This window comes from Protomyctophum parallelum (genome assembly GCF_964188405.1).
Source record: "Protomyctophum parallelum genome assembly, chromosome: 20".
NCBI lineage: Eukaryota > Metazoa > Chordata > Actinopteri > Myctophiformes > Myctophidae > Protomyctophum > Protomyctophum parallelum.
Genome location: NC_139718.1, coordinates 18,445,069 through 18,468,673, shown reverse-complemented (window position 1 = coordinate 18,468,673; position 23,605 = coordinate 18,445,069). Strand labels below are relative to the sequence as shown.

The 23,605-nt window shown below is 44.2% G+C and overlaps 1 protein-coding gene across 1 annotated transcript in view; it reads left to right on the top strand.

The window, feature by feature from the left end:
• The first annotated feature begins 211 nt into the window (after positions 1 to 211).
• LOC310878077 (ALK tyrosine kinase receptor-like) overlaps positions 212 to 23,605 on the top strand; it is a 147,066-nt gene continuing 123,672 nt past the window's right edge. Inside the window, exon 1 of the mRNA XM_083792180.1 lies at positions 212 to 987. Within this exon, the coding sequence (XP_083648306.1) occupies positions 525 to 987 (463 nt within the window). The 5' untranslated portion in view covers positions 212 to 524. The remainder of the gene's footprint in view (positions 988 to 23,605) is intronic.

Sequence of the window (23,605 nt, the reverse complement as noted above, 5' to 3'; positions counted from 1 at the left end):
TTAACAGCGAGGGTTTTTACAGTGTAGTATAACTTGTGGATGGAGGGAAGGGGGGTGGGGCTATACGGACAGGAGGGGAGGGATGAGCAAGAGAGAGAGAGAGAGAGAGAGAGAGAGAGAGGGATCATTGGTGAGTAGCCTGGAGCAACAGAGAAATCAGCTCAATTTGCTTAATAAAATTAGGGACATGGTTGAAGTACACAAAGCCAGCCAGTCGTCCACAGAGGCAGGCATTCGGCTGCAGGGCTTTCAGGAGGTCTCTCGCACAACGAGAGCTATTAGACCTTATAGTGTGAGGCGTGAATAGACGCGCGCTCTCACACACACACACACACACACACGCACCTGCATGCTTTAAACACGGGCTTAGGTGGCTTAGGTGGTCCTTCGCACCAGCTGTTCACTCCGGAGACAGACCGTCCTGCTCTAAAGAAAACCTACACAAAAGACCCAGGGGGGAGGAGGGGGGCTGGCTGACTCAAACAAACAAACAAACACACACAAACACAAAGGAAGGGATCAGCATGCACCACCATCAGACAGGGAAGGAAGAGGGGGAACCTCCCAAAATGGAGGAGGAAGAGGGGGACGAGGAGGGGGAAGAGGAGGAGGAGGAGGAGGAGAGGGCCCCCTTGGAGTCCCCGGAGTCGCCGCCGCCGGTGTCTCCACCTGAGGTCGCGGTGGAACCCCTGGCGGGCGTCGTTGGCGAGGAGGCGGGGGGCCTCCCCCCGCCGCCGCCGCCACCACGCGTACCTCTCACCCCGTACCCGTACAGCAGCTACAAGGGCCCGTGTCAGCCCAGGCGTCTGCTCCTGGCACTCACCCTCCTCCTGCTCTCTCTCCTTGGCAGCTGGGCCGTGGTCCACCTCACGCTGGGCGCCAGCGGCTCGCCGTTCCGGATCTCCACCGCCTACGACCGGCAGCGCGAGGCCCAGGACGCCGCGGCCGCCACCATCGAGCCGCGCTTCACCACAAACTGCACTGTGGGTAAGTGGACGAGTTGCGTGCTCTCTCTCTCTCCCTCCCTCTCTCTCTCTCTCTCTCTATCTCTCTCTCTGTGCTCTTTATGACCCGCTGTGGTGTTTATTTTGTTGATGATTTTGTTGTTGTCGTTTATTTATTTTTGTCGTGGCGACGGTTTGAGAAGAGTTGACCTCCGTGTGGTCATCAGATTAAAAACTGGAGGAAATCTTTGTCATGGGATGTTTTTTCCTTGACCCCACACTTGGGTTCAATCAGTCGCTGTATCTGTTTTCTTCCGGTCTTTAGCCAAACTTGTTGCTCCTACAAAAGAGTGGTTCTCAAATGATGATAGAGTTGAAAGTCCTCAGCATTGCTGTAATAGAGTTGAAAGTCCTCTCAGCATTGCTGTAATTCTCCTTCTAAAGTCCTCTCAGCATTGCTGTAATTCTCCTTCTAAAGTCCTCTCAGCATTGCTGTAATTATCCTTCTAAAGTCCTCTCAACATTGCTGTAATTATCCTTCTAAAGCCCGAGTCATATACGAAGAGTCGCTTTGTCATACGACGGGTCTTCAATAGGAGGTCAGAGAGTTACTACAGGGGGGGCCGCCAAGTCTTTGGGTGATGGGAACTTTTTTTCTTTTTTACATTAAATACTTGAACCCTAGCATCCCTATTCTAGGGAGACCATTTTGCAAAAAATAGCAGTTCTACAAGCTCACACTGCACTCCAATGTGTTGTGAGCTTGTAAATAAGTCAATTTTATTTATAAAAGTTGGCTATTTTTGACAAAGAGGTTTGGTGTTGACTGTAGCCAAAGAAGGTGAAGTTTACGAAGTGTTGAGGGTTAAAGTGGTTAAAGGTCTGAAAATACACATGAACGTGAATCCAGCATATTAATAGGAAAGAAGATAATGTGTAAACAAACAAACAAACCAACACTGATGATAGTGCTGTCAAACAAGTCTATGAAGCTATGAAATCTATGAAAAATTTAACAAAATGATGCAACACAATTGTTATGAAAAACGTCGACCCTTGTCGTAGATTATCGCTATACATTCTCTGCTAGCGACAGGTGCACGACGTGTCGGCAGGTACATTAAGCATTAGCCACTCACTACTGTGTTGTATGTAGTGTTACACACACGACACTCAGGCCATAAGCAGCATGTTGTGAATCAGGGGGAGAGTGAAACCCGGTCCATGCATGGAAACATGCCTAACAAGGGTTGAGTGAGTTCCCATAACTGGAAATTGCCCGCCCCATAGCTGCATTCTGCAGATTTTAACTCAATTACCGCCCATGTTGTGGAATGAAAAGCTCCGTTTGCGTGACGCTGAAATAGTAACCTTCTCTGTCAACCTTGAGACCTCGCAGAAATTAGATTAATGGGACTGATTGAATTTCCTCGCCGCGCTAGAAGCCGGAAACACAGCCGGCCATTGCCTCATAGACGTCACAAAAATGTGTTGTTATTTAGGAAATATGGATTAAAAACGAGACATGTTTTGTGAAACCTATTGGAAGAATTACACCTCTATTACTACACCTCTATAGCTGCTACACTTGGGTTAAATTAAAAACAGTTAAATTGTGCCTTATTTACACTTAGTATAGTGTAAGTGTAGCGGTGTCTTATGCCAAAAATAGCAAGTCTACTCTACAAGGTCACAACACGCCTTGTGAGTTTGTACGTAAAGATCTGCTATGTTTGACGCGGGCAGTGGTGGAATACTATACTGTACTGTACTGTACTGTACTTAAGTACAATTTTTAGATATTACTTTACTTGAGTGTTTCCAATGTCCAATGCGTTTATTTCTACTCCACTACATCTCAGTTCCAAATATTGTACTTTTACTCCACTACATTTACTTGACAGCTTTCACTAGTTACTTTGTAGATTTGGATGGTTATTACGAAATATACATTAGCCACATCAGCCCTATATACAGGTACATTTCGGCCATTTGAAAATTGCCGATCTACAAGCCCCTTGCTATTTTCTGAATATTTTTATACATTTCAGAACTTTAAATGAGACATTCGCGTAATGAGTACTGGTATGCTACTTATGCTAAAAAATAATAATAATAAAAAATAAGAATTCCGGACTTCTGTATTTGTACTTCTACAGTACATTGAAGTATTGATACTTCAATGTACACTTAAAAAGTGCACTCAAAAGTGCAAAATGTGAGTATTCTTTCCACCACAGGACGCGGGACACGGGTGGAGTGATATAGCACTGCCCGTGTTGAGCCCGTGTTGAGCCCCTGCCTTTTAGCCTCAAAAGTGCACGGCAGGCTGTAAAATAAATCTTATCAATATTATTGCTTATTTTACTGTCCAATAACATGGGCCAAGTTATTGTGGAACATCTTCTTTACTGTCCAATGACATTGGGCCAAGTTATGGTGGAACATCTTCTTTACTGTCCAATGACATGGGCCAAGTTATGGTGGAACATCTTCTTTACTGTCCAATGACATGGGCCAAGTTATGGTGGAACATCTTTACTGTCCAATGACATGGGCCAAGTTATGGTGGAACATCTTCTTTACTGTCCAATGACATGGGCCAAGTTATGGTGGAACATCTTTACTGTCCAATGACATGGGCCAAGTTATTGTGGAACGTCTTGCTCAAGTGCAGGCTCAGCTCCAGGATGAAATGACTGAGAGGGCAGTTGAAAACGGTGAGGGGGACATCTCATTTTGATAAAACAACAATACGTACATACAACTTAAACTGAGGGTGCAGATCTTGTAAATGAGGGTGCCAGGGCCCCTCTGGCACCACTGTGGCGCCGGGCCTGCGCCAGGGCTGGACTGGGACAAGAATTCGGCCCGGTCATTTTCACGTGAATTTGGCCCAGACCGGCCCCACAACCAGCGCGCAGATACCGTAGCAAAAACTCTACCGCCCGCTCCGTCGAGGCACACATAAACAAACAAGCCCTAATTTACCACCACTTTTACAGAACAACATAAATGATACAAACCAACAAACAACTACACAACCCTTTGTAGAGGGTTTATTTGTCACTCACTGATACAGGTACAGTGACATTATCATGATGGCACTGGCAGAATGGCATGCCTGCCTGTTTTTTGCACATAAAACACAGCAATTTGTTTATGGCTGGATTTGAATGTACATAATTTATGCAAAACTGATGTGCAAAGCCAGACAGATTATTCCGTTTCTGATTCAATTTATAATTGAGGCATTTAAGCAGGCGCTTTTTATCCAGAGCGACTTTCAAAGTGCAGGAACTGGATTAAGCGGCTTGAACTCTTGTCAACCAATAACAGGGTAAACTGTCAAGTAAATAGATTGCCAAGTAAACATGTACAGAGAAGTTCTGAGAACAGGTAGACATCAAAGCTAGTATCTGCCTGACTAAATATAATTATCACTAAATAACAAACATGGCTATGACCCAGTGGTGGAAAAAGTATAAATTTCTTTATTTAAGTAAAAGTATCATTACCCCAATGTCGAGTAAAAATAAAAGTCTGTTAATAAGAGTACAAAAGTATTGGCATCAAAATATGCGTACTGATATGCAGAATTGAGAATTCACAAGTTGTCATTATGTGTAAAATGTATTCAAGTCTATTGAAAATAGCCAACATCTAAATAGGGCTGAAGTGGTCAATGTTTTATAATAATAATTCAAATACAGAGTAGAAGTACAAGTATTGAAAACACTGGCCAGTAAAGTAAAAGTACCTTCAAAGTTGACTTAAGTGCAGTATACTTGCATGCATGTACTTAGTTACTTCCCACCATCAGATTGCATCAATCTATATGGTGCATAGCAGCAGATTAAATTATGACAATGAGGTGTAATATCAATGGATTCCGGGCACTATAGGGAACAATTCCAGAGCTGATGCGTTTTGGTACGTGGTTTTTGTCAGGGTTTAAAGACAGTTCAAACACTTCAGTCACATGGTCAAAGCATGACCAAACCCACCAACAAAAGAAAAGACAATATGGAGTGGACTAAACGTTTGCATGTAGAATATCAATACACGGACGATGTATTATGTGCCGTGTCACAATATGCTTTATTTGACACTAACGTGGTGACCGCAAAGGTGAATTTAACCAAATCTTTCCCCCACACTCTTCTGCTAAATCTGCTATTTATTGTGCTTTGCATGTCAGCTCACTGATTGTTCACACGAGGTCGCGGGTGCAGCGAGGTGAGTGAGCAATCCAGTCTTTGTGAACAAAACAAATGCTTTATTCCGGGAGTGTGTGTGTGTGTGTGTGTGTGTGCGCGTGTGCGCAGAAATCAACTATTGAGATCTGCTTGCTATATTTGAAAAGCGTTTACATGTTAAAAGCTATTATGTTCAACAGAGAGAGAGAGAGAGGATGGGATAATGAGCAGTAGATTCATTATGTTGTTGTTGTCGGGCAGAAACCTTGCATCTCCACATTTCAACTGTTTATGCTTTTGTGTAAATGAATGCCCTACTTCATCACAGTAGTGTCACACGAAAGTAGCCAAAGTATAGCCGATCTACAAGCTCACACCGTGTGCCATCGGGGCATGTTGTGAGCTTGTTGATCGGCCATATAAGATAAATAAATAAATAAAGGAACGGTTTTAGACATGCAAGGTTTCCACCCGACAGTGGTGAACTCACCATCACTATCGCCTCTGAGAGCTCCTCAAACTAATGTCGTTAGTAACAGCTGCACGTACCACACCATAGGATGCATCCTAAGACTATCTTTGACATCGACAAGCTATAAGCTATATTTTGTACAATTCATTCATGCGTGCACCCTGAAAGACAACCAAACATTGATTGCAAAGTATCCTTGAAGTAGAACCAAGGATGGCTTATACCCTGCATACTAAACTAGCATGCACGTCGGCGTTGAAAAGTACAAAACAAAAGAAGTCATCAGATTTTTTGTTGGCACAGACGCCTAATTCTACGACGACTTTCAATGTGGCTTGGAGCGAGGCGAGGGCGATGACCAGAGGGCGGAGGATTTGCTATTCAGGGGAAAAAATCAACTGATCCTGGCATTTTGCACGGAGCAAACCAGTGGAAAAGGTCATGGTTCGCGCTGTCTCTCCGGTCTCCTCGGGAAAGAAACGCGTCTCAAGGTTTTCTGGGAGGATTTGCTTCTGTGCTTTTGTCAACTTGCTTGTTAGCCAGCGGCCGTCCTTTGGGGTCTTCAGGGGATGGCCATAAAGCCTGTACGTGTGTGTGTGGAATAAATTGCATTCGACGCATATCATGCAGTTTGTGCCGTACCTGTCTAAAATAGCACGTGTTTGGGACGAGGGGAGCGCTCACCGTCCAAGATTTCTATTTTAATCCAGGACAAACAGTCTCGCAAATTGAATTTCCTCTGCTCTCCATTTCATTTTTTTTTCTACCTCCGCAACAAAGAAAGAAATGTTTATGCCTAATGTTTCAGCGTGAAGGAATGAGGAACAAACTATTAAGAGTCACAATTTGTTCGATAATGGTTGAATTTGACGTCTTGAGGACCATTTGAAACCAGTGTTGCTGTGTCTGCTTATTACAACTTACAAGCGACTTTGACCTTGTTTTTGGTATTTGAGGGTTGCAGTTTAGTTGCCTATTTGGGTCCCTAATGTAGTTTAAACATTTCCGTGTCAAGGACCCCCAAATTGATATGTATAGGCCTATGTCATCACTGTCCACCTGGAAATATGTTGTTCCCCCCACGCCGTACAAGATGTAACATTCCATATTTTTCATCAATATCCTTTTATTATAGCAGATCTACAAGCTCACAACATGTCGTGACACGTTGTGAGCTTGCAGATCTGCTATTTTCAAAAAGGCCATGTACTGTATGAGTGTGCTCGTGTGGCCTATAGTTGCATCTTCCGGGCTTGTTTTCAGAGACCTGGTTGCTTACAATTGTTTCCCTCTCAGAATAATCTGGCAACTCTGCATTTTGTTCAAACGAGTCACCTGCGGGAGAACAATCGGCCTTTTGATGGCGCGTTCGTCACAGCTGCCCTGGCGGCCGGCCGCCATCTGTTAGCAAATCAGCGACACCTGACTGGCCCATTAGATTATCTGATTTGGCTATCGGATATCAGCCGCCGTCGGGTGTAAACCTTGTATATTATGCCCAAATTGTTGTAAAAAAACACAAATATTAATAATAATTTCTCAAACTTATATAGCGCTTTTCTGAGTACCCAAAGACGCTTTACATGGCAGGCAAGAGCAAGCAACAAAAATAACAACTTTATTATGGAAAAAGAAACCCACTAAAAGCTAAGGAATAAAAAAAAAATGAAAACTGTGAAAAGAGTATAGATTATGCTAGATCTACCCGACAGCAACGGTATACAAGTGTGTGCGCATGTGCGAGCAAGAGGGAGACAATACCGCCTGCTAATAAAGCTGTTGACGTCTTCACTTGTTCACTTGTTCTGCGCAAAAAGTGTATTGACACTGGTTACAGAGATAAAAAATGATAATGATCTGTTGTGCGCCGGCTACCGCAAACACGCACACACACGCACACACACAATCCCAGTCCTGTTTGCTTAACTGGCTCCTCCAGCACCCATAGAGCAGTGGTTGCTGCTGCATGGCATTAAATTCATGCAAATCCAATTAAATTCATGCAAATTCAGCGATGAACAGACTCTAATTGTTCTCAGGTACGGATTGCATCGTGTTCTCTCTCTCTCTCTCTCTCTCTCTCTCTCTCTCTCTCTCTCTCTCTGTCTCTCTCTCTCTCTCTCTCTCGCTCTCGCTCTCTCTCTCTCTCTCTCTCTCTCGCTCCCTCTCTCCCCTCCCCTCCCCTCTCTCTCTCTCTCTCTCTCTCTCTCTCTCTCTCTCTCTCTCTCTCTCTCTCTCTCTCTCTCTCTCTCTCTCTCTCAGGCCCCAGCAGGGACGAACGAGAACACAGACATCCTGTACTCTCATCCAAATGTGTCACCTGGGAGGACCTCACATCGTTGCTGTCTGGCAGAAACCTCTTATTTTATTTCTAAATTGACGCTCACAGCGTCACACAAAAGCATCGAATGTACTGTAAGCTCAAAGCACATGGTTTTAAATTTGAGTCGTGAAAAGTAACAGTTTTGGACATGAGGTTTCCACCCGACAGACGGCATGCTATACTGTAAACTAGACCCACCACGCCATGCTATACTGTAAACAAGACCCACCATGCCATGCTATACTGTAAACTAGACCCACCACGCCATGCTATACTGTAAACTAGACCCACCACGCCATGCTATACTGTAAACTAGACCCACCACGCCATGCTATACTGTAAACTAGACCCACCATGCCATGCTATACTGTAAACTAGACCCACCACGCCATGCTATACTGTAAACTAGACCCACCACGCCATGCTATACTGTAAACTAGACCCACCACGCCATGCTATACTGTAAACTAGACCCACCACGCCATGCTATACTGTAAACTAGACCCACCACGCCATGCTATACTGTAAACTAGACCCACCACGCCATGCTATACTGTAAACTAGACCCACCACGCCATGCTATACTGTAAACTAGACCCACCACGCCATGCTATACTGTAAACTAGACCCACCACGCCATGCTATACTGTAAACTAGACCCACCACGCCATGCTATACTGTAAACTAGACCCACCACGCCATGCTATACTGTAAACTAGACCCACCACGCCACACATCTGACTCTGCTGTCTCTCTTATCTAGGGTTGTCACGACTATGACATTTTACTTCACTCAAATAACTGTGACTCTTGACGATACAATTGTGTTTCTGTTGATTTATGAAATGATTATGACAATTATTGACTGACTGACTGACTGACTGACTGACTGACTGACTGACTGACTGACTGACTGACTGACTGACTGACTGACTGACTGACTGACTGACTGACTGACTGACTGACTGACTGACTGACTGACTGACTGACTGACTGACTGACTGACTCACTCACTCAGTGGTGGAAGTATAATGTGTCATACACACAGAAATACTTAACAGTAAAGTTAAAGTCTCTCAATATTTAAGTACAGTCAGTAGTATAGTGAAGATACTTTGTCTTCAGTTACATTGCACCACATAGCCAATCAACAAGCTCGTAACACGTCCCGATGGGACACGGTGTGAGCTTGTAGATCGGCTATACTTTTCGCTTTGTGTGACACTACTGTGTAGGGCATTTATTTACACAAAAGCATAAACAGTTGAAATGTGGAGATGCAAGGTTTCTGCCCGACAACAACATACCAGGTTTTTACTTAACTGCATACCGGAAATAGCAAATCTTCTTTCTTTCTTCCAGCATCTAAAAGAGGGCTTTATTTTCACATTACCTGACAGAGCTTGGAGAGACGACCACTCAATAAAGCTGCCTTTCAAACTGGGTCATGGCGGAAGGAAGGAAGGACGGACGGACGGACGGACAGTTTTGTTTTTTATCCCTTCCAGAACAGTCCATGTGCTTTGTAATGAGTTAATTAGCTATTAATGGCCGGTATTGACGAGCATTTGCACATGGACATATTAGTCTGGCTTATTAGCCAGGCGACATGGACAAAGCCTGATTCCAAACACTTTTTCTTTTCTTTTTTTTTTACGCTTTTGTAATATGGTCCCGGACGGAGGTGTGTGTATGGGGGGAATTACATTTTTTTAATTCTGTGGGAATATACAGTACATGTCTGTCAACATGCCCTACTTGACTTTAGAACATAAAATATGTGCTGGGTGAGGCATAGCTTGAGAAAAACAAGAGAACTTTGGGAATGTGTACATTTCAGTGCATTCCGTCGCTGTCGGGCATACTGTACATTGCCATAATTTCTATTCTATTTCGTCACACAGCAGTGTCACACAAAAGTAGATGATCTACACGTGCACAAAGCGTTCAGTGTCCATGGCTTGGCAAAAAAACAACGCAGGTGCTACTTACTGACCCACGCAGCGCTCCCTCATTACTTAATCTGTAGATATGGCTATTTTTTGCTTTTCTGAAAAATATAGGGCTTAAGCGGGTAATATGATAAATGGGTGGTGGGTGGGTGGGGGCTCAGCTTGTGTCAGATGTAAGAAGGGGAGGCTCCAAGGGAGAATAAAAAAGGTTGGGAACCACTGGTGTTATGATAATCATTTTATCATTTGACACAGCCTCGCTCCGGCACATATCTGGTTCCAGTCAGCCTGCATGATCTATTGGACTGGCAAACCAAACCTCTACAGGCATCATGTACACCATCTGTATTTCAAATTGAAAGCTCACTAGGGTTTCATAATGCAGGTCTTTCCGAATACTAACCTATTCTAATTATAATATAATTTAATTCACAATCGCCTGGGGGTATTTTTTTCAATCAATGTACATGTTGCATAATATTAAAGGTGGAATCTGTCCTCGTCATTTACCCAACATAGGTATCATTATGAGCATTGACTGCTGTTGATACAGTGCCCGGGAGCGCTAAGGAGTAAAGTGGTCTTGCTCAGGGACACTTTGAGACTTTGAGGCCGTTACTGCGAGATTGAGTTCTATAGCACCAACTCGGGTTTACTGGATCGCTGTCCTCTACACTTTCACATCTAACATCAGGTTCCCTGGATCGTTGTCCACTACACTTTCACATCTAACATCAGGTTCTGTCCACTACACTTTCACTTCTAACATCAGGTTCTTGAGCTCTACAAGCTGTCGCGCCAGAGTGCATCTACGTCGGTGGTGCGCTTCTGTCCCCTCCTGGCTTTACCCTGGGTTGGCTCCCATAGAGTCAATTGACTTGCCTCAAGTTCTGGCCCTGCAGGGTGCTTGAAGCAGTACGTGCCCTGCCAGCCTCATCCTGACTTATCTCTCTCTGACTTTGTCTGTGACCCGTGGTAGGTCCACAAAGAGGTCCACATCTCTGCTGTGGTTCCGTCCATGTGACACCTAGTGCCATTTAATTAGTAGAATTCTAGTGTAGACTCCATCCAGGGTTCTTTCCTGTCGTGCTGTGAGGGTCCATGTCTCAGCCCCATACAGTAGTAGTCTGCTGTGAGGGTCCATGTCTCAGCCCCATACAGCAGTAGTCTGCTGTGAGGGTCCATGTCTCCATACAGCCCCATAAAGCAGTAGTCTGCTGTGAGGGTCCTTGTCTCCATACAGCCCCATACAGCAGTAGTCTGCTGTGAGGGTCCATGTCTCAGCCCCATACAGCAGTAGTCTGCTGTGAGGGTCCATGTCTCAGCCCCATACAGCAGTAGTCTGCTGTGAGGGTCCATGTCTCCATACAGCCCCATAAAGCAGTAGTCTGCTGTGAGGGTCGATGTCTCAGCCCCATACAGCAGTAGTCTGCTCTGAGGGTCCATGTCTCAGCCCCATACAGCAGTAGTCTGCTCTGAGGGTCCATGTCTCAGCCCCATACAGCAGTAGTCTGCTCTGAGGGTCCATGTCTCCATACAGCCCCATAAAGCAGTAGTCTGCTGTGAGGGTCCATGTATCAGCCCCATACAGCATGTAGAACTGCTATTTTCAAAACGTTTGACACTTGAAACTTTTGGACATTCCGCATAATGAGTAGGCTACTTAATTACATTTGGTACTTTAAGTACATTTTGATGCCAATACCTTTGTACGGGGGGAGAACTGTTTTGACTAAATTGCCTGTCTGTATTAACCTGTAAAAAGGAATAAAAACAAAGTAAAATAAGTAGTTCTACATTTACAGTATTGATATACTTTTACTTAAAGTAAAATAGTTGAGTACTTTTCCCACCACTGAGATGAGAGATGTAGTCAATATACAGGACAAACCAACAGAGCAGAGTGTCTGCCTTCCGTCTCCATAACCTCCCAACGCTAATTAACTCATCAGTCACAGGGTCAACAAGCAATCCAATTCCCCCTCCAAAAAACGAACCCAGAAACAAAAACAAAACAACAATGTGCCGGTTATCTGACTCTTCTTCGCTGCGTGCATGTGTGTGTGTGTGTGTGTGTGTGTGTGTGTGTGTGTGTGTGTGTGTGTGCGTGCGTGTGTGTGTGTGTGTGTGGTGTGTGTGCGCACGCGCTCGTCCGTCCGTGTTTCAGCACGGACAGCTGCAGTAGCGCTGTGTGACCTGGGGTTCGCACTAGAGGTCAGCACAGTACCATAGTATAACAATAACAGCATAGTTGCACCACTCAGTTCACACAGGTGTGATTTTTTTATATTAATCTTATATTTTCATTCAAATCCCCCCCCCCCCCCCCCCCCCCCCCCACATGATGCGTTAGAAAGAGCTATTCATGTGCACCCCACTGACACACACACACACACACACACGCGCGCGCGCCGCTGTCCTTCCGTCGGGACACGGTACTGTAGCGGTGGCGAAGGAAAGCCAAGCGCACCCCTCCCCCCCCCCCCCCCCCCCCCCCCCCCCCGTGTGGGAGTTCTGAACCGCTGCCCTTTCCCACCGCCGGCCCATTTCCCTAACCATTACAGCGTGTCGCTGCCGGCCCTTAATGGAGCGCTGCGGCGAGAGTCCATACTCTGTGATTAGGTACACCGCGCGGCGCGGCCGAGGGTGTCCCCGCGCCCATCAATCACCCGCCCACGGGGGGCGGCGAGGGGGGAATGGGGTTTGGAGGAAAAGCTGTGGGTGGAACTTGAAGTCGCCGGGGAGAGATACGGCTACGGGGGTGGATGGTTGGCGCTGCTTGTTTCGGGGACCAGAAAATCACATCCAGAGTAGCGGTAGTAGTGTGAAAAAAAGGGAAATAAATACGCCCTCCAGGAATGAGTGTTTTTTTTCTTTCTTTTTTTTTCGGTGAATTAAAATCGACTTATCCTTTTGATCGTTTTTTATAACCCCCAGTTTGTTATGATTTTCTTTTTACACCACAGACCGTCATTGACAGTAGTCCAAATGGAACCGAATGGACCCGTAACCCCTTACGGGTCCATTTGGTTCCATTTGGACCACTGTCAGAGCTACAGACCTGTAAGGGTCCACCTGGTTCCTAACTATCAATAATTTAGCTGGGGACCCCCTGGAACCAACTCAAGGACCCCAGGCCCCACTTTGAGAACAACTGTTTTAAAACCAACCAGGGACAAAGTGAGTTTTTCTCTTTCGTCTTGAATAACTTGCCCTTTCTTTTTTAATAAATAGTTTTGGTATGGGATAAATTACATTCAGAAGTACAGGTGTACATTTTCTATTCTCCTTTCTGTGCTGTTTCTGTCTGTATAGGCTACAAAAAGAAAGGAGAAAATATTAATAAAAATAATGAAAGAAACGACAAAATAACGTAACACCATAAGCAAGTATAGTTAGCAGTATCCGCGTGGGTCATTTTGGACGTGTTAGACATTGGTTATCGCATGGTACAGTATGAGGATTTAAATGAACAATGTCAAAGCCATTGAAGCGAAACAAAACGGAACGAACAAGGATAACTGCGGTTTAATTAGGACAAAGAAAAAGATACAAGAGAGACGGTCGGAGAGAAGGAAGATAAGATCGTAATAAAGAAGACGGGGTAAAGGAGGGTAAACAGTATAACACCAATAAAATCCTAGTGGGCACGTTAATAAAAGTCGCCTGTCACGTCATGAAAAAGCAACGCGTCCAACAGCCTGCCAGAGTGAGTGAGGCACCTAAAGATCTTTATAGGATCAAGCGAAGGCCACAATTATGACGAATTTAAGACGTTTGAGTGTCATTTGGCGACGCGGCAGTGGCCAAAACAATGAGCGATCGATGGCCTGCTGGCATAACTGTGGTTTAATTACTTCCCTCCATGTCCGTCACTGTTGTAAAGACGAGGTCCCTTTACTTCCGCAGAGCCTGAGCTCTCGTAAATCCATAAAACGGTACACGTGTACGGCGTGCATAATGACGGGCAGGTGGAAGAAATATTGCACTCGGCGGTGGTCAGTTAAATCACTTACAGGCTCGCTCCCTCTGAACAAGTATACACGCCTGAATGAAATGGACTGTGGATATGGATTTATCTGTTGGAAATGCAACAGGGAACCGAACAGGGAAATGATGGAAGTGCTGAGACACATGACATGCATGTGGTGGTCAGTGGTGGAAGAAGTACTCGGATATTTTACTTACCAAGTACTCCAATCTTTCAAAATTATAATGCCACATTTTTCCGAAAGTATAGCCTTCTGTTTTCTGTTTTCCCTTAGCCCAGATTATAATCCGGTTTTCCTGCACACATGCTTAAATATGTATTTGCCATTGACATAATTGACGGTGTGTGGGGACCTTTACTGTTGATTATTGTTCCAAACACACACATCACTTCAGCCCTATAAATTTAACAGCCATTTGAAAAAAGCGATGCGACACATTGTGAGCTTGTAGATTTTGTTTCATATATGGAACTTTTGAAATGGGACATGCTGCAATATGAGTACATTTACTTTAAGTACAATTTCATGCCGATACTTTTGTACATTTACTCAAGTACATTTCCAATTCCGGACTTTTACTTGTAACACAGTGCATCTACATTGCAGTATTTATACATTTAGTACTTTTCCCCCACCACTGTCGGAGAATAACTTAACTGGAGGTTTTCTCGCGCCAGTTTTCATATAGATCATCCAGGCAGACTGACTGGAAACAAGTGGCGGGAGTTATGTAGTCGACCATGGCTGCAGGCTGAACACGCGGTGTGGACTGCGGCGCTGTTCATGTTCATCCAAACGAGCACAGAACTATATAGTAGCTGCAGGAGCTGCACTCCACCGTAACCAATGAAAGGGCGTCTGTCATCCTATCAATCGTCTGGTTCTTTCGCCAGGACCTTTTCCATAAAATGAGCATGTTATCGTGAGGTGCCTGCTAGTGCCGAACTAACTGCCCCCCACCTCTCTCTCTCTCTCTCTCTCTCTCTCTCTCTCACACACACACTACAGCTGTCCAGAGGCAATAATACTATTACAACTATTAACTATCCAAACCAATGACAATAATTGCTTTTGGATTGCTTGCGATTATGAAAAGCCATCGGGGCTGGGGGTGGGTAGGGGGTTTGGGGGTGACAGAGGGATTCCGATTCAGCATTGTGTATAGTTTGCATTACTTCGAACAGATTCTCCTTTTGATGCAGAAGAGAGAAGTTACTTTGGATTCTGAAGATTATGGTAGGTTTGTGGTGATCTTCACTCGCTCACTCTGTACTCGGGGCAAATACAAGTGAAATACTCGCCCTGAAGAGCCCTACTACTATATATATGTCATGTCAAGGTACGTAAGGTATGCGCATGCATAAAGTGAGTGTGAGTTTAACGTCGTTTAATGCAATCAGACAGGACTTTTCTGTTTGGATGTATAGTTTTTTGCCACTATGTAAGTGTTCCCATATAACTTCCGTGTATGATGATTAGAATAGACATTGGTTCTCAAGGTGATTTCCCGTCTTCTGGGGGTCCCTGACACAACACTTTCTTTCAGATTGCGGTCCTCGATCAAATGCATATCAATCGCAAAAAAGGGGGCCAGAATTAATGTGGTTTAGCTGTTGGGCATGTCCCAGTATTGGCGCCTACTTTATGGGGTCTTCCCTGGACGCAGACACACACCCTGCTCTCTGTTCTGCCTTCAATTGGGAAAAAAATAAGAGTTTGGAAAGAAAACAGCCCATCAATTGTAAGACACGTGCTTGCCAAGACCTTATCCGACGGCGCTAAACTCCCTGGGATTAGATATCTCTCTCATCTATCTCTAGCCTTAGGCCTTTCCGCAAGCAGCCCGAAATACAAAATACAAAAAAAAGAAGAACATTTTCAAGACACCCCTCCAAGGCAAAAATCTTTTGAATTTGTAGATATTGAGCAAGTGTTAAACGCCCCCAGGCTGCGCTGTGAACGGAAGCGTTGGCAGCATGCGCATGCCAATTGGAACAGATGTCTAAATCAAGACGCCGTCATGGCGAGGAATGTCTGAGTGGAATGGACCTGCCCTTCAGAGCAGTCAATAAGATTGTCTAGCCTCAATCTGGTTTCCATCTGCAGAGATTGCGCCAATGCAGGGAACACGCTTCACATTGTTGTCGCTGTTGATGGAAACCTTAAGGATGTCCAAAAGGTAATGTCCATTACCCGTTAAGACCTTAGTCCGATTCTACACATGTCTTCTAAATCCTATATGTTGCTGAATCGTTTCATGTCACCAAAACCCCCATCTCAAAATATTTTATTACAGGGCCATTCAGAATGTTTGCTTTAGCGAATCCCAAGGATTTGCACAAATGTTCCTGATTCTTCAAAAATAGCAGATCGGTTATTTTCAGCATGCAACCAAGCATAAAATCAATGACATGTATTTTAGTTCTGCTGGATCTCTTCTCCACTTTAGTCTAGCTTTTATTTGCTGACGAAATTGTCAAAATATATTTTTGTCATCATGGCTTAGTTTTTAGTTGGTTTTCGTCAGTGAAAAAAGATAGTCGACCAACGTTTTTCGTCCTATAGTTTTAGCCGGCGAAATCAACACTGCATCAAGGCCCTAGGCGAGGTCACTGTGGAATCAAAGCCGTCCAGGGTATACGACACAGATGCTTTTCATACAGAAATTCTCAGTACAATCGCTATAACTTATTGTTTGCACGCGGTGCTATATTGCATGTCAGGGACACGTCGCTTTTATGTTTAACTCGCTCGTAAGAGGCCATTCGTAATATTGCTTTTTTTCTACTGTTAACCTCACAGACGAACAAGCAGGGGAGGAGGGGGACCAAGGACCCTCTCCTCCCCAGGGTGAGAGGACTGTTTGCACAGTCACAACCTCCCCTTCCGTCATGCCTGCAGTACAGTATAACACGCAGACGTATGCTAATTCTTTTCTCCCGCGTTGCCCTCGACGTGGCTCTCATTGTCCGCGACGCACACGCGAGTCATGCATTATGCATGCTAGAAGCTTATGTTTATTTCAAAGGGACAATACAAAGTGACGGTCTTCGACCAAATAAACAGCATTAAAAAACAACTTAAAAGGATTGCCAACACATGCATGACATGCAATATAGCACCGTGTGCAAACAATAATACGCATATGATGCATAAATTCTTCCTTGAAATAATGGGCTTAGTTTTTATGGCGGCTTCTTTTCAAATCAATTACTCGCCTCCCGGTCCCACAGTTACGCACTGAAACGGCTAAAAACAACAATACTGAACTGAGAAGCCCCGTGGTGCCCTATTGTTTGGTAAACAGATTACCCTCGTGGCCTTGTAGCATTGGACCTCATCGTTATTATTCATATTATTTCTATTCCCATAACGCCATCCCTTCCGATGGAGCCGCTTGACAGAAGACAGAGTGTGATTGGGCAGAAAAGATCTGACCAATCTAGTGCGGCTCGCCTGCGCGGTTAATTGAATCCGTGAGTGAATGCCTCCCGTCCTGTGGATCGACTGTCGGGTGGGAGGCTCGGCCGCATCCATCTTTAGGGGGTTCCTGTCCGATGTGAATCTCTCCGTGAATATCCTCCAGATATTTGTGCTGTGCGGCGCGCGGGGCAAGATGGCCGCCGCCTTCCCTTCGACACCCGGGGAATCCAGCTGACCTCATGGCAGAGGAACGGCTGTGTGTAGCGTGTGGATGTAGTCGCGCAGAAACCTAGTATATCCATATTCTAACTTTTTGTGGTTTTTCATAAATGCATGCCCTGCTGTGAAACCGTCAAAAGTAACAGATCCACATGCTCGAAATGTGGCACGAGGCGACACGTTTTGGAGCTTGTAGATCTGCTACTTTTGCTATTTCAGAATTTGAATCCCGAAAAGTAATATAATGGAACCTCCTATGAGTGAACATATGAGGTTTCCACCCCGACAGCAACGATAATGCTGGCTGTCGGGCAGAGAGCTACTGTCTCCATATTTCAACTTGTCATGTATCCTTTCTGTAATTTAATGCCCTACTTTGGCATACAAGAGTGTCGCACGCAAATAGCTGATCTACAAGCTTGCGACGCATCATGTTGTGACACGCCAAAATGGAAGTGGTTAAGTGTGTCTGTGGGTTTAATCAACCAATGAACCAATGAAAAGTATTAACAACGGCTTCTAACTAAATTAATACAGGTTCTTTTTTTCTCCATTTCCTGAAAAGTAACAGTATTGGACAGCAACAATATGCTGTAAAGCAGTGGTGGAAAAATTACTCACATTTCTTTACTTAAGTAAAATACAACTGCAATATAGATATAATACTCTGTTACAAGTAAAAGTCCGGAATTCAAAATGTACACTTGAGTAAAAGTACAAAAGTATTGGCATAAAATTTACTTTTAAGTACCAAAAGTAGAATGCAGAATGAATACGTTTTCAAATACACGTAGTGAAGTAAAGGTACAATATTTGGATCCGGGTTGTAGTGGAGCAGAAGTAAAAGTACAAATACCCCAAAATTGTACTTAAGTACAGTACAATGCTGTGCAGTAACACAAACAATTATTAAAAAAGAGGAACAGGAGAAGATGTGGGAGCCCCATAGCATACGAGATGATTCCATGCATCTTCCAAGCATTCTGTGTGCCGGGCTGAGAGAAGGGTATTAATGGCTCGGGGATGGGGATTTTCAGTCACTGAAGGTCGCGTGGAGTTTTATTGTCTGCATCGAGCATTGTAAAGTTACTACACACAAATCCCATTAAGCCAGCCGAGACTCCAGGCTTTTCTTTCTTTCTCTATTCTTTTGTTGCTATAATTGTCACAATTAGATTGTCTCTGTCGGGTGGAAACCTCATATGTCCAAAACTGTTACTTTTCAGGATTCATATTCAAAAGGAGCAAAAGTAGCAGATCGGCAAGCTCGAAACGCGGAGCTAATTAAGCCGACCCGAGGGGGGGGGGGGACACACAAAGCTAAAATATGGAGTTAAGAGGTTTCTGCCCGACAGCAACGATATCAGGATGCCATGCTGACTGACTCGCACACTGGATAACCATAAAAATGTCCAGTGCTACGTCAGTCTGCCAGGGGCGTGCACAGACACCAACATCCAGGTTCTACGTCAGTCTGCCAGGGGCGTACACAGACACCAACATCCAGGTTCTACGTCAGTCTGCCAGGGGCGTGCACAGACACCAACATCCAGGTTCTACGTCAGTCTGCCAGGGGCGTGCACAGACACCAACATCCAGGTTCTACGTCAGTCTGCCAGGGGCGTACACAGACACCAACATCCAGGTTCTACGTCAGTCTGCCAGGGGCTTGCACGTCAGTCTGCCAGGGGCGTGCACGTCAGTCTGCCAGGGGCGTGCACAGTTTTGTACAGTGTACAGTATGTGGCGCATGGTGGGGACATTAAGCGTCTTAATATATTGGATATGCCCCCAAAATCTGAAAATCTCACACTATTAAAGAAGGAATGCCGTGATTCCACCCCCCCCCCCCCCCCTAAAACATGATCATCGGGTACTATAATTATACTATCATATACTATATAAAAATCACACACGTGTGAAGTGAGTGGCACTCTTATTATCATACATCATCCCTACTTTCTTATTGTTACCCAAGCCGTGCTATGCAGACATTGATTGATTGATTGAACATTTTATTATCAGTTTGTAGAATAAGCACAGTTCGAGGAAAGCACAGGTACAAGGTCTACTAAGAGGATTAAGATACCCAGAAAAGCACTAAGACTTGTTTACATTTTCAATTGATCTGACAATTTAAAGGAGACATATGAGGTTTCCCCCCCGACATCCAACGATAACACATATTACAGCGTGACACGTTTTGATCGATGGGGCCTATACATTCTAATAGGACTCTTTGAGAGGTCCGTGTTAATCATGTCCTCATTAGCCATCGCCCACTAGACGGCTCTCGACAAGAACAACTATTGTGTCACGCAGTCACTGCTGTCAAACTGTCAGTAAACCTCAACATGATCTTACACAGACTAATTCCCTCCCATTATTCGTCCTGGCAGCTTGATGGGAAGTAATATAGCAACGGGAAGTACAGTACCGTACTGCGACGGCCTTCACACCTGCCTGTTGATTGTTGGTGTTTTACTGCCCCATCCTAAACGGCTGTGCGGCTGTCTGTCACATTGACTCTCTTGGATCCATATTGGATCCTGTAGCCTTGAGCAGAGCCCTGTGTTGAGGAAGCCGGCGCATGCAGCGAAGCAGCACCCATTACTGCGTGAAATGAAATTGTGACAAAAGCTGCAAACTTAAGGGAAATGGGTGTTTTGTGAAAGAAATTGAGTTACACCGTGTCCTCTGTGAGAGAACGTTTTTCCGCATATACTTAAACAATAAAAAAGACAACTAATGAGCATGGCAGCCTTGCAGGTGACATTTTTTCCTCTGCAATTATGTTTTGAATTACCGGTAGTCAGTCAGTGACACAACAAAGCAAAATGACTTCTTGTGATTATGAAAAGTCACAGAGTGGGAAAGGGGGCGTGTGGTAGAGGATTACGAGGATACTAATAGAGGATTATGACTACAGAAACGGTTTGATTTGCATCGAATGGAAATATTACACAAGGTTGCGATCTTTTGCCACCCACTGTGCTCTTAAATTACTTTTATGGTTTGAACATATTAATCTGTTTATTAGGGGGCAAATGCAAAGTGAAATACGTATATGCACACATGCATACATACAACAAAGCCTGGAGGGACGCAACATAGCAATGCAATATTTCATCATCGTTTTAATTATCCACCTCGTCTACTGAGAATCACTGGTAAAAATGTCTTTAATATATTTTGCATTGCATTGCAAAAGCAATGCTATTTTTGTAGATTGGCATTTCTTTTTTTTACATTTTTTGAATAGGCCCTTAAGAGGATAAGACATTAGCACAGATAATCATTCTGTTATCTGTGCTGCTCTTATCAAGAGCCGTGTGAAAACGTACTCCATTTGAAGTCCATTTGGCCCATTTCAATTCCAGAGTCACATCATGTGGAAAGAAGCTCCGGACAACAATCTGATCATAGCATCCCCAGCAGGCCTGAAATGGGCCGTGAAATAAAGCAAAAAAAGAGTGTCCTATAGTAAACATTTAGCGAACCACAATTTACAATTTAGGCATTTAATCCAGAGCGACTTACATTAAGCAAGAACAAAAGCATGGGAATACATCACATAAAAGCATTTATCATGAAACATGCGTAAGCTAAGAAAGTAACAGTGGAATATCTATATAATGAAACTATACATATATACTACTATGCTATACATATGTACTAGGGATGCACCGAAAATTCGGCCACCGAAAATATTCGGCCGAAAATGGCTAAAAATGTATTTTCGGCCTATTCGGTTTCGGCTCAAATAGGCCGAAAATATATCACCGAATAGTCAAAACACCGGGTCGGTATAAACACAACACGCGATTGTCTTGAACGTAACCAGAGCGCTCCGCATCTACCTCTCTCTCTCTCCCAACTTCAGTCTCCCCCCCACACACACACACACACACACACACAGCGTCAAGTTGCTCTGTGCTGTGGCTGCGATGCGCTCCGCGAAATCTGCGAGCTCATCAACAGGTCCCAAAACATGGTATTTGTGAGCACCGCCACTGTCTATTCTTTTGTCGTATGACAAAAAATGCTCCCCAATGTCTGAATCTGTGAGTTTGCATGCAGGCTACGACGAACACTAGCAGTAGCTTGCTCGTTAGCTCCTCAAATCTGTTCCACCTGTGTGTAATCTCAGCAGCGCATTGAAGTGGGCACAGGCAGGGCAAAAGCAGAAGCAGAACGTCCGTGAACGTTTTGCTTAACAATGATCAGTTGTTCAGTGCTGTTTAACTTTGGCATATGTGATACTAGAGCCTAGAGAACATGCTAATATGGCTGCTAAATAAGAACGTTTTCCCCTATCAGCTAGCATGCTATTGTGTGTGTGTGTGTGTGTGTGTGTGTGTGTGTGTGTGTGTGTGTGTGTGTGTGTGTGTGTGTGTGTGTGTGTGTGTGTGTGTGTGTGTGTGTGTGTGTGTGTGTGTGTGTTTGTGCGTGCATGTGCGTGCGTGCGTGCCCACACACTGTGTAGGACAGTGGTTCTCATAGTGGGAGTTCCAGCTAAATTATAGATAGTTAGGAAGTAAACCAAGTGGGGCCGGTCTGTAACAGAGTGCAAAAATGGAACCAAATACACTCTCAAAATTTACATTGATTTTTACAATAGAAATAAAAATAAATTGGGGTCCCAGAGATAGAAATGGGAAGAAAGACAGTCAGCTATACACAGTCAACATTACAGTATCATTACAAGTACAAGGAATGGCAATGAAATCAAATTGTATTAAAAAGGGGGTAAAATATAAATTTTGAAGGAGTATTCATTTTTATTGTCTTTATTGTTAGTTACAACATGCCTACAATAACTTGAAGCATTTTTTTAAAGGTAATTGCAAAAAAGGGGCCATAATTCGATTAATCGTTTAAATAATCGCCCGATGAATCGATTATGAAAATCCATAATCATGTATTTTGCCATAATCAGGTAGCTTTACAACAAAGCTGTATTCGGCTATTCGGTATTCGGTTTTCGGCCAACTGTTTCCTATATTCGGTATTCGGTTTCGGCCAAGAATTTCCCTTTCGGTGCATCCCTAATATGTACTATGGCGTGCTATGACTATATACAATGCAATTATAGTGCTATCTACATAACATGCTATAAGTCTGTATCAAATGCTATCTAAGTCTACGGAAGTGCTATCTAAGGGGGTAGGGTAAGTGCTATGGGCCATGATGGAGTCTGAAAAGGTGGGTTTTCAGACTACGGCGGAAGATTGGGAGTGATGCTGCAGTTCTGACTGCAATGGGAAGTGCATTCCACAGTTTTGGAGCCAGAAGGGAGAAGAGTCTGGGACGTGTGGAGCGTTGTCCCGGCGTTTCTAGTGAGGGTACTTCCAGCTTCCCTGCGTTGGCTGATCTGAGTGCGCGGGAGGGTTTGTAGGGTTCAATCATACTTGCAAGATATGGGGGAGCCATACCTTTGGTTGCTTTGAATGCCAGCATCAGAGTTTTATATTCTGTGCGGGCAGCGACCTGGAGCCAGTGGAGGGGCTTCAGGGGCTGAAGCCAGGCTTTCCCTTACTCCTCTGCAATTATTTTACAGCTTTTGGTTTCGAGTAACTTTGTAGATTTAGATGATTATTTCCAAACACATACATTAGCCAATTAAGCCCCGTTTTATGCTTTGTATGTTAGAAAAATAGACGATCTACAAGCTCACAAAGAATTTGATACATTTCGAAAACTTGAAACAAACTTGGGAGGTGAGACATTCGACATAAAATGAGTAGACTTCTTTAACACTCTTATCGCCCAGGCTCATTTGATTAATAGTCGGTCATTTTGGATCTCGCCCTTGCTGGTCCACAGGCCACCTCTGAGACACAGAGTGAGTAGATGGCGCCATATTATAATGAGCATTAGGCGAACACATATTTGATGAATGGGTTGTCCCTTAAGTATGTAGACGACAATACTTTTACACTTTTACTCAAGTGGACATTTTGAATACAGGCCTTTTACTCGTGTGCTTCTCCCACCAATGTTCCTCTGTAAAGCTCGAAAAGAAATAAAGAAAGAACAATTAAACGCTCACTGTAATCTTTTGTAGATATCCCGCCGACA